General features: G+C 41.0%; 1 protein-coding gene and 1 long non-coding RNA gene across 3 annotated transcripts in view; one reads left to right on the top strand and one right to left on the bottom strand.

Moving 5' to 3' along the window:
- The window catches only part of LOC142661846 (uncharacterized), a 61,696-nt gene extending 59,190 nt beyond the window's left edge, over positions 1 to 2,506 (top strand). The window contains exon 4 of the long non-coding RNA XR_012850827.1: positions 1,906 to 2,506. This is a non-coding gene — a long non-coding RNA (uncharacterized LOC142661846). The remainder of the gene's footprint in view (positions 1 to 1,905) is intronic.
- GHR (growth hormone receptor) overlaps positions 1 to 14,934 on the bottom strand; it is a 378,351-nt gene that overhangs the window by 11,161 nt on the left and 352,256 nt on the right. For both annotated transcript variants that reach the window (XM_075839462.1, XM_075839453.1), the window contains 8 exons: positions 14,611 to 14,734; positions 12,877 to 13,034; positions 11,095 to 11,181; positions 9,807 to 9,930; positions 8,609 to 8,766; positions 5,832 to 6,010; positions 5,437 to 5,584; positions 1,891 to 1,981 (listed from right to left, as the gene is read on the bottom strand). In XM_075839462.1, the coding sequence (XP_075695577.1) occupies positions 1,891 to 1,981; positions 5,437 to 5,584; positions 5,832 to 6,010; positions 8,609 to 8,766; positions 9,807 to 9,930; positions 11,095 to 11,181; positions 12,877 to 13,034; positions 14,611 to 14,734 (1,069 nt within the window). The remainder of the gene's footprint in view (positions 1 to 1,890; positions 1,982 to 5,436; positions 5,585 to 5,831; positions 6,011 to 8,608; positions 8,767 to 9,806; positions 9,931 to 11,094; positions 11,182 to 12,876; positions 13,035 to 14,610; positions 14,735 to 14,934) is intronic.

Here is a 14,934-nt window from a genome sequence, read left to right as displayed (position 1 = left end):
TTTTAGAGGAAGATGATAATATGGTAAACTTTAGTGTAGTATAGAATATAATAATTCTTATGCCAATTGTTTGATAGTGTGCTGCATATGCGCACTGGCAGGATTTTTTTGAAGAAAACTTTATTCATAGAAAGAGCATCATTTTACTAGCATGTCCTAGCGGGAGGACATAATGCTGACCATTTGGGTATTTAGACATTAGTCTGTTTAATTGTTTGATGGTCAAATGACTATCTTGGTTTAGTCCAATCTTATGCAATAACTAGAAAGATCACCTCAGCGGGTGATGTGGACGATAGGACAGAGATCACTCTTAGCAGAAAAGTGACATCCCTGAACTGCTAACCCGTCCATGGAAGGCAGGTAAGTGTGTTATATTTATTTCTCTACAAAATCATTAGATATTAGATATTAATATAAGGTGAAATAGCAGTTGCGGGTCATCAGTATATTTTTATATACCAATAGCAATTTGTCTTTTGTTCTTTACACAATAATTGTCATTTAACAGTAAACTGAAATATCCCAGATACAAATGAATCCAGTTTAGTTTTACGTGTGTTATTATATTATATTATAGTTTCGGTAATAATGTTAAGACCTATGGGACTGAACGTATTTCGTTTGTACATCCAATATACTTCCCGTTTATTTAGGGTATGAAGACTATTATTTATTGCTGGATCTACAAAATCTATGGGTGTAATAGTGTAGCAGTTAAAGTCTTTGTTATGCTGTAACGTACAGTGCCTAGAGATACTATGTTGCATGAACCCCTTCATGCAATTGGATCGATGTTTATTTAACCTACAGTGTAGTGACTGTGTGGTTCTCCCTATATACTGAAGCGGGCAAGAACATTGTAGTAGGTAAATAACGGATTTTGATTTGCAGGTAAGATGATGTTTGATGATGTTTGATGGAAGCTGGATGGATTGGAATGGTCCATTGACGGACTCTACTTGGGGCCAATACATTTTTAAATACGTGTACCCTGAAAAGTACTCACTAGTATAGTGACTATTTACACTAAATACAATGTCACAGTTTTATATACTTTGAATGTTTGGACTATGTGTCTTTTTGTATCAAATGTTCAGTTTTGTTTTAACTTTGAACTCTGACCCAGAGCCTCCTTGTGAATCATTGACAGGCTATATATTCCCAGCCAAGGCGAGGTATCGTCATTGGGTTTTTTCATGCCTGATGAAGAGACCGGTCCGGTCACGAAACGCGTAGCATTTCCTTGTATGTACTTTTCAAAAACGCAATAAATAGTTTAAAGATCCTTACCTGACAAGACTAGGATCTTATTGGAATCTTTACCGGTAGCTCCTTGTTCTAAGGAGTTTATTGGATCCGTTTCCCTGAAATTGGGTGGATCAGCGCCGTCCAGTGGGATTCCTTTTACAAAATATCCTCAACCATTATATAATTGGGCTCGGAGCCGCTGCCCCCTCCCCATTCCAGCAAGCTACAGCTCTGCTAAACAGTGTTCTGGAATTTGTGGAGAGACTAAACCAGTGCCATGAACTGCCTTCATTATTCTGATATAGGATCTCTAGTGAAATAGAAGGAAATTTTAACTTCCCTATAGAACCACCTATTATTTTTATTTATGTTTCCATGGTTATGGTGAATGATTGACATAATAATCCCATATTAGGGGATTATTTTTTATGAAATTCCCTAATACATTATTTAAAGTTGTGGTGAAGGAGAACCCCTCTCAAAGAATAAAGAATATGGGGAAGACTTATCAATAGTATAATTCCATTTCCAATACTGGTGAATCTTGCTTAGTAAAATCCCCCTATGTGTCTGACTTTTTTTTCTTACTGATGAATGTTACTCTATTAGTCGGCGATTACAACTTTACTATAAACTCACCTTTTCTTTTTACAGAACAAAATAAATGACAGGACCAGCAGGACTGCAAATATTCCAATGATAAGGAAAAGGGGCCACGGAAACTCCGGATCTGCAAAAAGAACATGACTGTCATTACAGATACCAGTATAGACCCCCTATCCAGTGGTTCTACTAAACTGAAGTTACTGTAGATCACCAAAGAACCTTGTGGTGATCTAAGTTCAGTTCAGTAGAATTTAGAGGGATCCGGGCACTACATCCATAATAAGATGCTGCTATATTATTGCCGTTTAAAACCAGGCCTAAGACCCAGTACATAATTAAAGTTTTGAAGCATTTTTGAAAAGGAGCCAAAAAAGCCCTCAACCCCAAAACAAGAAAAAACCCATGGAAAAGCTACATCTGACAAATATGTGGGCCTGGCAGCTGAAACCCATAGCCAAACATTTCCCTACAATGAACATGTAATATTGTTGGCACCCATTTGAATGAGCCACTTTGGCTAATAGAAGAGGTCCCAAGCAGGGCATAGGAAAAGGGATGCCCTGATGATTCAACCACTCAGTTTTTGTAGTTTTTAGGGAATACAGTGTTTTTTAAGGCAAATCCTGACAATACATTGTTGTGGGGTTTATGTCGTGTTTTTTGTTTTTTTTTGCTTCAATAAGGGTGCGTTCACATATATCAGTTGAATCAGCATCAGTTTTTTTGTCTCTCAATGATTAGAATTTATGCAAAAACTGATGCAAAAATGTATCAGTTGCCATCAGGCTTTTTCACAATTTTTTACTACAAAACCATCAGTTATCATCGGTTGTCGTTAGCTGTGATCAGTTTTTACCATCTGTTTTAGTTTTTAACATCAGTTTTTACCAGAATGGTCTGCCAAAAAAGTAATCTAGGGTCTGAAAATGTGTCAATTTGTGATAGTTTGTGATAGATTAGATACATATTGTGTACTTGTCATTTCACAAAACTTCTGTCGTTATCCTGGCATGTCTAGGTTCTCCTTCTCATCTCTGGCCTCGGCACTACACTGAAGTCTGACACACAAATTGTAATGTCACGTGTGTCATATTCAGTGAAGCGCCGAGGCCAGTGCCGAGAGGGAGAGCTCAGAAGCCAACTGCTGTCCACTCACACCACCTCAGATCAGATCTTCGAAGCAGCCTTGTGAACCAAACACTAGCCCTAACTTCAGGGAGTAGCTAGTTTTTGGCGACTTTACAGCTACTCAATCCCACTCCGCATCTCCTACCCACCCCATACCACACTGGGATTGCTGTTGTTTCTATTCACAAGACAGGGTCTGGGTGTCGGCCGTTAAAAACGGCCCTCTTTGTCCGTTTTGACGGTCGTTATGCATCCGTTACATGTCTGTGCTTCCGTTTTTGACGGTCGATTGTCAGCCATTTTGCTTCCGTTTTTTACTATCCGTTTTAAAAACTGATGAATTTCATTTGTAGATAATGCCACAGTGCCCTCTGTAGATAATGCCACAGCGCCCCCTGTAGATACCTCCAAACTGCCCCCTGTAGATACTGCCACACAGCCCCCTGTAGATACTGCCACACAGCCCCCTGTAGATACTGCCACACAGCCCCCTGTAGATACTGCCACACAGCCCCCTGTAGATACTGCCACACAGCCCACTGTAGATAGCGCCGCATACAGCTCCCTGTAGATAGCGCCACACAGCCTTCTAGATAGTGCCCCCAACAACCCCCTGCAGATAGTGCTCCACACCCCCTCTGTAGATAGTGATACTTACGCCCACCTGTAGATAGTGACACTTATGCCCCCCTGTAGCTAGCGCCATTGGGGCTTCCTCTAGGAATGGAATCCCCAGTCAGAGCTCTGGTCAGGGATTTTGCTCTTGGAGGAGCCCTGACATCAATGTCCATATATAGATAGAGACATCAGGGGCTCACTCTAAGAGCGGAATGCTTGGCCAGATTGTCGGCAACAATCTGGCTGAGGATTTCACTCCAGGGGGATCCCCTGACGTCACAGTCTATGTATGCACAGGAACATCAGGGGCTCACTCTAATAGCGGAAACCCCGGCCAGATCGTTGCCGACGCTCTGGCCAGGGATTCCGCTCCAGGAGGAGCCACTGACGTCACTATCCATATATGGACAGTGATGTTAGGGGATACTCCTGGAGCATTGCTGATGCTCAGGTCAGGGATTCTGCTCCTAGAGGGAGCCCCTGATGTCTCTTCCATATATGTACTGTGAAGTCAGGGGCTCCCTCTAGGGGAAACCCCGGCCAGAGCATTGGCCACGCTCTGGCCTGTGATTCTGCTCCAGGAGGAGCCACTGACGTTACTATCCATATATGGACAGTGTCATTAGGGGCTATTCCTGTAACAGAATCCCGATGTTGAATCGTTGCCGACGCTCTGACTGGGGATTCCGCTCCTAGAGGGAGCCCTTGACATCACTGTCCATATAAGGACAGGGACGTCAGGGGCTTCCTCTAGTAGCGGAATCCCCGGTCAGAGCGTCGGCAACTCTCTGGCCAGGAAGTCCAATGCCAGATGCTGCTCGAAGGTGGATGCGGCAGCACCCACTGTGCATGCTGCGAATAGTGCAGTAACATAGGATACATCATCAGACCTCCCAGGGAGCCGGATACAAAAACACTGCTGGTAACGTTTTTGGATCCGGCTCCTGCACAGGTCTGGCGCTGTACGGCGCCACATCTTATGTCCTATGTGCCATAACAGATCCCAGAAAGCTATGGGATCCGTTCTAGCATCAGTTTCCCTACGGCTTTTCTGCAACATGCCAGAGGGAAACTTACAGTGGGAACGGATATATGTGAATGGCCCCTTAGGGAAAAACTAAACACAAACAACTACAATTGTGTTATCTCAATATGGTACCATGCAAGATCAATCGTTCCATAGAGGAAGACAATGTGGCTGCTATGGTGTCAGTGGACAGAGGGAGCCCTGACCTACATGGCTGCTTTCCTAAATTGAATGTTCCTCCAAACAAGTGTGCAGAGAATTAACCCAAGGATCATGGAAAGAAGATGGGGCAAACAAGCACCAAGACCTTCTGGTGGTTGGGGTATCACAATGTTAACCAGCACCAGAAAGGGCCACATTATAATACTTACTATAGGACCCTCCCACCAGCGCTGGTAATATTTTGCAGTTTTTCCTACAAGTACTTCTAGGAACAATTAATAAAAGTGCTTCTAAAAGAGAGAATCTGAATGCAGATATGTGGCAAAATACACCCTGACTACCACCGAATGTGAACCAGCTGAAACCCTGTTCTAAGGGCAAATAAAAGCACACACATTTATAATCCAATGTAAAAATATTCGACACTATTGCATTATTCTTACTTGATAATATAATAGGACAGTGTAATATGGGCTGTGTTCTCTCTATTGTATGCTCTTTTTGTAAGTTTATTGCTTCTTAGACTGTAAAACACTACAGAATACAATAGCACCATGTAAATAAGGGTTATTATTATTCACAATGACTATGTGGTTCTTCCAATTTTGATATACAGATGAAGCAGGTTACTGGCTGATACATACCTATAGAAGCTATAACTGGAATCAATAATACATCGCTAAACTCTCCAAATTGTTCATTCCCCATTCGCCGGCATCGGACCCTGACCAAATATTCCTTCCCTATTTTCAGTCCGTAGATGGGGGAATATGTGGTGGTCACAACATCATACTAAAACAGACAAACAGTGAACATGTGATAAATATCATGGAGGAAAGCTTCTCCTATTTGTACTTAGATTCATGAAAAGACGAAAACAGTACACCGTGTACCAACTTTTTAAATTAAATCAAAATTCAAATTCTATAGGACCCCTATTACGGCTCCATACAACTAAGAGGTTGTATGGAGTTCTAATAGGGTCATGTGCATGAGGACTTATTCATTAGCATTCACACTACAATGAACCATTTCTTACCGGCTTCCACTGGGTTTCATTGACCACCTTTAGTTGTATTTCATATTGCAATGTTATCCATCCACTTTTAACATCAGCCGAAGCTGGAGGATACCACGTTAATTGAATGTCCATGCGTAAACGGGTCACACTGACATTGAGAACCGTCCAGTTCAGAGCAATTGGAGGGTCTGGTCTCACTGACAAAACACAATCAAATTTAGAATAAGTATACAGCACAATAAACAGATCCCTGCAACTGATGTCACTTCTTATACATGTAGGTCTCAGCTATAGTCATCGTCTCCACAGCTCTGCAAAGTCAGCATTACAAAAAATACAGTGAAAACACTTATTTTATAAAAACATTAACTGGGACCTGTCAGAATATCCCCAACTCCAATTGGATTTGTATAGTATAGAGGGCATTAAAGTGAATTTGTCTGGGAGACAGACCTCTTTAAGTTAGGGTTTCTGTGAGATTACCTAACACAGGGCCCGTGGATAGTGAGACTGTCACGGGGCCTGCAGAAGATGGTGTGGACCCACTGTGTCACCAAGAGTTTTGACGTAGGGCTAAACCAGGGAGCAGAGTCTGAGGTGACCCAGGTATTCACCCTTCAACTCCTATACAGGGATCTGGACTTTGGAGGTAGCGACCTAAGGTTCCCCAGCAGGAGACTAGTTTCCCTTGGTGACGTCCAATGTAAACAGGCGTAGTACTAAATTAGTAGACAGTTTGTATGGTCAGTTAGAGCAAAGATCAGGGCAGGCGGTAAACAGGCACTCATGGTTGCTAGAGCAAAAGGTCAGGGCAAGCAGCGGAGGTTCGTCATGTGTCACTAGCAAGAGATGAGGACACGAGCAACCAAGAATAGTCAACGGTACAGGCAAAGGTCAGTCGCAGGAAATCCAACTAAGTTATCGCACAGAATTTCTAGACAAGCTGGTAAGATTCTAACTGCTTAGGGAAAGTAGTCAGGAAAGGAAAGACCCTTTATACCCAGGAAAAGCTGGGAGAGTCAGCGTGCCCGCGTACTAGGAGAAACAGGAGTCAGAGGAGAAGGTGAGTGTCAGTGGCGTGGGAGGCTGCCAGAAGTAGAGATCAGGGGAGAAGATTGGCACTGGCCAGAAGCCAGAAGACACCGGAATCCAGTAAGTATACAGGCACGGCGGGACGTGGCGGCCATTGCACTAAGCTAGCCGATATTATTGTATCCACTGGACAGCCCCTAAACTAAGACCCTGCTAGCTTAGTTTTATTAAGGCTTCTACTAATACCCTAATTTAAGGAGATCTGTCTCCACGACATGCCAACTACTTTTTTAAGTTTCCTTGGAGATGACGGTACATTGAGCATAATGTTCTCTCCTGGTAGGTACCCACTGTGATTAAATTATACATTTAATACCTGTCTGTTAATAGCCATATAGTCATATTGTGGGCCAAAAATTCAGATTTTATAGAGGCAGTCACACTTCTTAATAATTAACTAATCTGGTGCATTTGATTAGTGACACCTTGCTGCTAATTACTCTCTTAAACCCTTTCCTACATTTGACGTAACTGTAAGCTATAGATGGGAAGGGGGAGTATGGAGCGGATTCTCAGCCGTTAGAAAGACATGGCGGCCCCTCCATCACCCCAACGGTTGCCATGACAGCCTGGTGGCCTTCATTGAACGCCCCCAGGTCTGCCATCTTTGTGCTCCTATTAAGTCCTATTAAGTATTACAGTGTATTTTACCAGCGATCAAACGATAGCTCTCAAAATGTGATGACACAAAACTTGCGCTCAACTGCACTATGTACCCTAATCTACTATATCTACTCATTACTTGAGTTCTTACTTCTATTTCCTGGAACATGTATTTGTACTGGTGTGGCTGTTACCCCTAGCAAACGTATCCCTAAAATCCCTATAGTTTGTCTGGCTCCCCTTCTGCTGACGCCAACTTAGTATCTCGACCTTAACCGAAGTCGTAGGAAATTGTGCTTCTTGATTGGTTCATTCTCTGGTTATAGTAGGAACCAGACTATGACATAACCATCACTGTCAAGAATTATGTTGACAGCCTCTTTCCTGGCGTGGCACAAAGGAGGCTGTCAACCTCTGCAGTAATAGGAGCCACATGTCCAGTCATTGGGTATGCCATCAGACAGGTCATAAAAGTTAGATGGGAGTCCAACCTCTGTGATCTCCACTATTGCCAATGACGAGGAGCCCTAAATATTTCTTCTAGGCCAGAGAGCAGAACAAGCATGCAAGGTCCCTCTCCATAAAAATGAACATGAGGGTCATTAACAGCTCAGCTGGAAATGAATGAGTGCAGTTAGCAGTTTCCATAAAGGAAACACTCCCATACATCTCTAAGTAGAGGGACAGCACATGGTCATCCTGCTCTGCGGCCAAGAAATTGGATTTCGGGACCTCCTCTGTATGGACCCCCCAGACGGGACCCCCCAGACGGAATGGGAATCACATAATTCAGAATCCCATCTAATTTGCGTTTATGATCTGTCGGATGGCAAATCCAAACTATCTAATGTTAAAAAAAAATATGACATGGGGGCATGGCTTGATCCAGGAGAGAGCTCAGATAGATTTATTGTCACATCTCTTGTCACAAGGACATGATCAGGACAGGTGTTAGCCTCTGGATGTAAACAAGAATGGGTCAATTTCTTGACAGTAAGCAGAGATCTTGAAAATAGTGAGTAATTGAAACACAAAGTATATAATAATGCTTAATTGAGCACACATTAATTAATCTTTATTTACATAAAAGGGAAGCTTACCAATATCATCGACTGTGAAGGAATATTTATCAAACCTGATATTTTCACTAACTAGGCGGACATGATATCCCACCCAAACAGAAGTGTGTTCTTTACTGAAGTAGCAGCTATTTTCTCCAGCTGACACATTGTCAGGACACTCGGTCCAATCTAAGCCTCTGAAGCAAGAAAAAAATAAGATATATTAAGGTATAACTCAATATTTTACCATTGATACTATAAATATAATACAAGTGATTCCTTTATCCACTATAGAACCCTATGGTAAGTTAAATTTGGTTTAGTAGAACCACGGGTGGTCTGGGTATTGCAGACATAAAAATAATATGGAAGCTTAATTGCGTCCATATACCGGCAGTGAGAATAGACACTATGGGGCTCATCTATTACTATTGTTAACACAACAATCAGCACAAATATGTCAGAAAATATGGGGGTCATATTTTTAATCATTGTACTGCGCATTTCCTCCACAAATAAAAGCAACTTTATAGTATTTATTGTTCAAAGGTGCAAGGTTTACAAAATGCAATATTGTATTGCTAAAGACGTGAACATATTTTTGGAATGGTACGTAATACCTTTCTTCCACAGACAAAAAGTGTCATATAAACAACCCTATTGCCTGCTGTTCTATAGGCATAATATAATCTTCCATAAATAGCAGCCTGCATTATTTCCTGTCTACTTAAAGGGTAACTAAACGTTCAACAACTTCTGACATGTCATAGTGACATGTCAGAAGTTTTGATTTGTGGGGGTCTGAGCACTGAGACCCCCACTAATCGCTAAACGAAGCGCTTGTGCGAGTGCTGAGCCGCTTAGTTTGTGTTCAGCTTTTCTCGGAAAGCCGATGTAACCCCATAGACTGTCTATTGAGCACGTACACCACTACGTCGGCTTTCCGAGAAAACCCCAACAGAAACGAAGAAGCACAGATTCTGCCGCTCCGTTTTAGCAATGGGTGGCGATCTCAGTGCTCGGACCCCACCGATCAAAACTTATGACATGTTCCTATGACATGTCAGAAGTTTGTTGAACGTTTAGGTGATTCCGATAAAAAAATTGCTATGTAAGCAATTCCCCCATGTACTAGTGGCGTATGGTCACTAAAGATGTACCTACACGTAAAAATAAAATATGCAGAATTTGAAAATATCTAAAAACTACAAAAAAACAACAAAGTTAAAAGTCGTACGGTTTTTTATATTGCAGTTTTAGCGAGCCAGATAAGATATGAAAATCTCCATAAGTCCAATGACATGTGAAAGTCTCCTGCTGCGGCGAGCGGCATTGTGTGATGCTGGGAAATCTGGAAAGATCTATTTAAAAAAAAAAAGACAAAAATTGCACTAGTGTTTGTTAATATCTAGAATCTGGATTATAGTTTTATTATTTTTTAATACAGTACTGTGGTGGCCAAGAATACCCCGACACAAAGAAGAGGAGCAAACCAATAGAGAAGTATAGTTAGCACCAGAAAAGAGAGATTGCCATAGATGGGGAGTCTATGAAAATGAACAGAGTAGATGTAAGGCAAAAGTCCTAATACCAGAATTAAAATCCTGGATTTACACTTGAAGGGGTTGTCTCACGGAGACAACTCTTTTTACAACTGAAGCTAGCGATCAGATGATTGCTGCTGGGCAGGTCTTAGAAACCTGAAGCTAATTGCCGCCAGTCATACATTTCCCCTGCACCAGCTGCTAGAGTGGAAATGTGGTATTGCATGTTGGTCATTTATATGAATGGTAGACCATGTAAAACATGGAAGGGCCGGGTCCGCCTGAGCGAGAGCCTCTATTTGTTAGCGTCTCTTTGCTCTGGCTCATAGAGGAGGGTCCTAAGTGGGGCACACGCCGCTATGATGTTCATATGGCATACATATGCCAGGAAATAAAAAGAGAAGGCAAAACCCACCCATGAGCATGACGACAGTGCCAGTGTAGGGGATTCCTGATCACCTACTGGTAATCTGACATATTCTATATTAATACCAACCAGTTCAAATTAGGGCCATTCTGCTCATAATAACTAAGCACATCACTAACTTTACTTACAGCCACACTAGAAACACGACCGCTAAAATATGATTAGTTATTAGGTAACACCTCCACTTTTTAGTTATACACTAAAATATGTTTTTCTTTCCTGTGGGAATTTTTTTTTTTTATATAGAAAATAAATGTCCTAAATGTTGCCATCAAATCAGAATGTGTACAACAAAGGAAATAGTGATGTTGTCACTGCGGCCGATCAGTCACATGACAATGGGACAATCAGGGACATCGTTTAAAAAAGAAAAATGAGTAGATCAGCCAAATACACATAGTTTCTGCCAACGACTGGCTGGAAAAAAATCGAATATAACCGATAACTTTTTCGCCAGTCATCGGTTGGTTGTCGACCATCTCGTAAAATGTTGATTGACTGAAATGGTCGAATTCCATCTAACATATTAAGCCAGCTTAAATAAGTAATGTTACATGTTTTTTTCACATCCTTCTGTAATGTCCCTCTGTTGTTGACAGCAGTTGAGCTTGCAGATCTTCTAGGGACAGAGGTGGAGTGCACTATAAAAGACAAAAAAAAAAACACCAGAAATTAAGATTAAAGGGGTTGTTCATTTTAGAAAACTCATTTTCATATAACCTTTCAGGGGTTTTAATAGAAGGGGGTGCTCTATTTAGGATCTTCATCTTTCGGCCAGAGTGCAGAGCGGTTACAAAGACTGTCACTGACTCTGGAGGACTTGTCCTGTCCTGCAATACACAGACAACCCATTGATATGAATGGGCACTGTGTAATGCTCCATTTCCCCTGTGATGGAGCTGCAGGAAAATTGAGCACTTACTGCAAGGTTTCCCCACGGATTACAGCTGATCACTGCAGGTTCCAGCAAGGGGATACTTTGTGATCTGCTTATTGACCAAAGCGGAGAACCCCTTTAACTCTAGCGAGCGTGTTTTATGTAAAGGTCTGTTTCACATTACGAACCTTTTTTCCTCTATTTGTAAGTGGCTCCATGCATAGCTCTATCTCACTGTGTTTGTCATAGACAGCCCAGTCCCCACTAGCATAATCACAGTGGACACGTCACTGCCTCCCAAAGGTTTAATATACTCTGCTGCTCTGCGACTTTCATTTGACTTTTTTGGGCCTCCATCCTGATCATATCCATGATAGGCATGATTAGGTGAGGTTTTTTTGGCCTCTGGATGTAAACAACAATAGTTCATTTTATTGATAGCAAGCAGAGATCTTAAAAATAGTTTGGAATTGAAACAAAACATATATAAGAAAGCTGCATTGTTTATACAATGATTAAGCTTTATTTGCATAAAACTTGAAACCACATTAAAGAAGCACTCCATTTTATATTTTTTCACCGGCTTACCTGGTGCTGTATTTCACAGATAGCAGCTCCGTTTTGGGATGCCGTATTGTCATGTGATCTTCAGTTTGACTCCCTATATCCTACATTGCCTAATGAAGAAACTGGAGGTCTGACTTTCAATGCAAGTCTCACATAGAAGTTCTCATAGACTTGCATTGAGAGACTGAACTGCAGTCTACACCTCAGACACTGTAGGATACAGGGAGTTATACTGGTGATCACGTGACCCAACGGTAACCTGGAACGGAGCAGCGAAACTAGTGAAATTCAGCACCAGGTAAGCCGATACACTTCACTACATCACATTTGCAAACTGTGAAGTGAAGAAAATAAGCCTCCAATTTATTGAAAATAACCAATGTAACTTTCTTATAAGTCGATACACATGACTGCATTACACTACATCACATTTGTAAACGGAGGGCAGAGAAAAAGACAGGGTGCTACACTTTTTTTTTTAAATTACATTCAGTGTATGCACCGAGAAAGCTCCCGGCGCATACGACAAATATAGGGCCCCATGCACTCAGTATATACCAAATGAGTGTCCTTTTGGCATACGCTGGGTCGGTATGCATCGGCATACCTTTATTTCACTGTATAGAAAAGCATAGTCCGCTACGTTTTTTTGTGCGGAGGCATCCAAAAAAATAAATATATACAGCGATGTATACAAATGTTTTTACAATGGGAGCTTATTGGCGACATATGCCACTGTATGCCTATACAATGGCATATGTTGCACCCTTTCGTCGGAGGTGTAAATCTGGGAATACTCCTCATGTGCACCTCCAGCAAAAGAACAAAAGCTAAACAGAGTGTGAACAAAGCGTTAGACAACACATCAATACACATTTTAAAAGAGTCTTACCAATATCAATGACTGTGAAGGAATATTCATCAAAGGTGATACTTTCACTAACCAGGCGGACTTGATATACCACCGAAACAGAAGTGTGCTCCTTACTGAAGTAGCAGCTATTTTCTCCAGCAGATCCATTGTCAGGACAGTCAGTCCAATTTAAACCTCTGAACGACAAAAAAAACAAATGATATGTAAGGTGTAACCATAAACCGATATTTTTCTATTATTACAGTACAGTAAGAACGTAGACCTCTTCACTTCTTCCACATTTTGTTATGTTACAATCATATTCTAAAAATGAATAATATTTTTTTCCCATCAATCTACACACAATTTCCCATAATGACAAAGAAAATCAGATGTCAAAACTTAGCAAATCTATTAAAAAGAAAAAATCTGAAATATGACATATACGTTAGTATTCCGACCCCTTTCTATGACACTCAAACGTAACCTGTTTGTATAAGGTCCCACAGTCAAGTGCATGTCAGAGCAAAGAAAAAAACATCATCTCAAACGAACTGTCTGTAGTCCTCAGAGACAGGATTGTGTAAAGTTAAAGATCTGTGAAGGGTACAAATATAATGCTGCAGAATTGAAGTTCCAGAAGAACACAGTGGCCTTCTTAAATGGAAGAAGTTCTGAACCACCAGAACTCTTCCTAGTACTAGCCGCCAGGCCAAACTTGAGTAATTGTGGGAGAAGGGCAGTCATGGAGGTGACCAAGAACCTGATGGTCACCCTGACAGAGCTCCAGAGGTCCACTGTGGAGATGGTTAAACCATTGAGTAGGACAACCATGTCTGCAGTACCCGACCAATCAGGCCTTTATAGCAGAATGGCCAGAGAAAAAGCCACTCGCGTTTTTTTACGTGTTTTTTTACGCATTTTCGGTTCATTTTTTTGTGCACATAATTAGGACTCTCATTTACTATGGGAATTATGCACGTTTTTGGCTCGTTTTACATGCCAATATTGACCTGACGCTTCTTTTTTTAGAGGATGCGTTTTTTAAACACGCAAGCGTAAAAAAAACGCATCGTATGCACTACAATGCTTTTTCTTATTGATGTCAATGGGAAGCTTAAAGCATGCGTTTGACGCGTATTTCGATGCGTAAATGTGTCAAATACACGCCATGTGAACAAGGACATATGCCCAAGAAGACACAAGGCAAGTGCCTCAAAAAGTACATTTATAATTAGGTATATAAACATGATATTTAAGCTTTATTATTTTTAATAGAAGTTCACAAATTTCTACAAAGCTTATCTCATTTGTCATTATGGGGTATTGTGTGTAGATTGATGAGGAAAAAATAATAATATCCATTTAGAATATTAATGTTACAACACGTGGAAAAGGTGAAGGGGTCTGAATATGTTTTGAATGGTAATTTAAACTCGGTTCAGTAGAACCACGGATGGTCCCGGTGTTGCAGCCCTAAAATCGAAGCTAAAATATGGACGCATTATTGCCATGAGAAGCTGTGCTAACAGACACTATGGGGCTCATATATCACCCTTGTTAAGACAACAAAATGGCACAAATAAATCAGAAAATATTGGCCTCATATTTTATCATTGTACTCTACAAATAAAAACAACTTTTTCTATTACCCATCCCCCGTATACCAGTGTACGCTCACTAAAGGCAACACTACAATTAAAAATCAAACATTTACACTGTATTAAAATATCTAAAATCTACTAAAAAAAAACAATTTAGAAGGAGCCGTACGGTCTCATATACTGCAGTTTTAGCGAGCCAGATAGATTCTGAAAATCTCCGTAAGTCCAGTGACATGTGAATGCTTCCATCTGTGGCGAGAGGCATTGTGTGATACTGGGCCATCCGGAAGGATCTGTTAAAAAAACAAAAACAATACACTAATGTTAATAAAAATTTCAGAATAAAGATTTTATTTGTTTTCAATACAGTTCTGTGGCGGCCATGGTGAGTGGAATGGTCATATTATGTTCAGGATAGTAACATTCATGCATGGCAAATCTTTTTTTGTAGACACTCCTATATTGCTTTGGAGAACTTTTTAAATCAGGTTCT

This window comes from Rhinoderma darwinii, chromosome 1 (genome assembly GCF_050947455.1).
Source record: "Rhinoderma darwinii isolate aRhiDar2 chromosome 1, aRhiDar2.hap1, whole genome shotgun sequence".
Lineage (NCBI taxonomy): Eukaryota > Metazoa > Chordata > Amphibia > Anura > Rhinodermatidae > Rhinoderma > Rhinoderma darwinii.
This window is presented reverse-complemented; position numbering and strand designations above follow the sequence as displayed.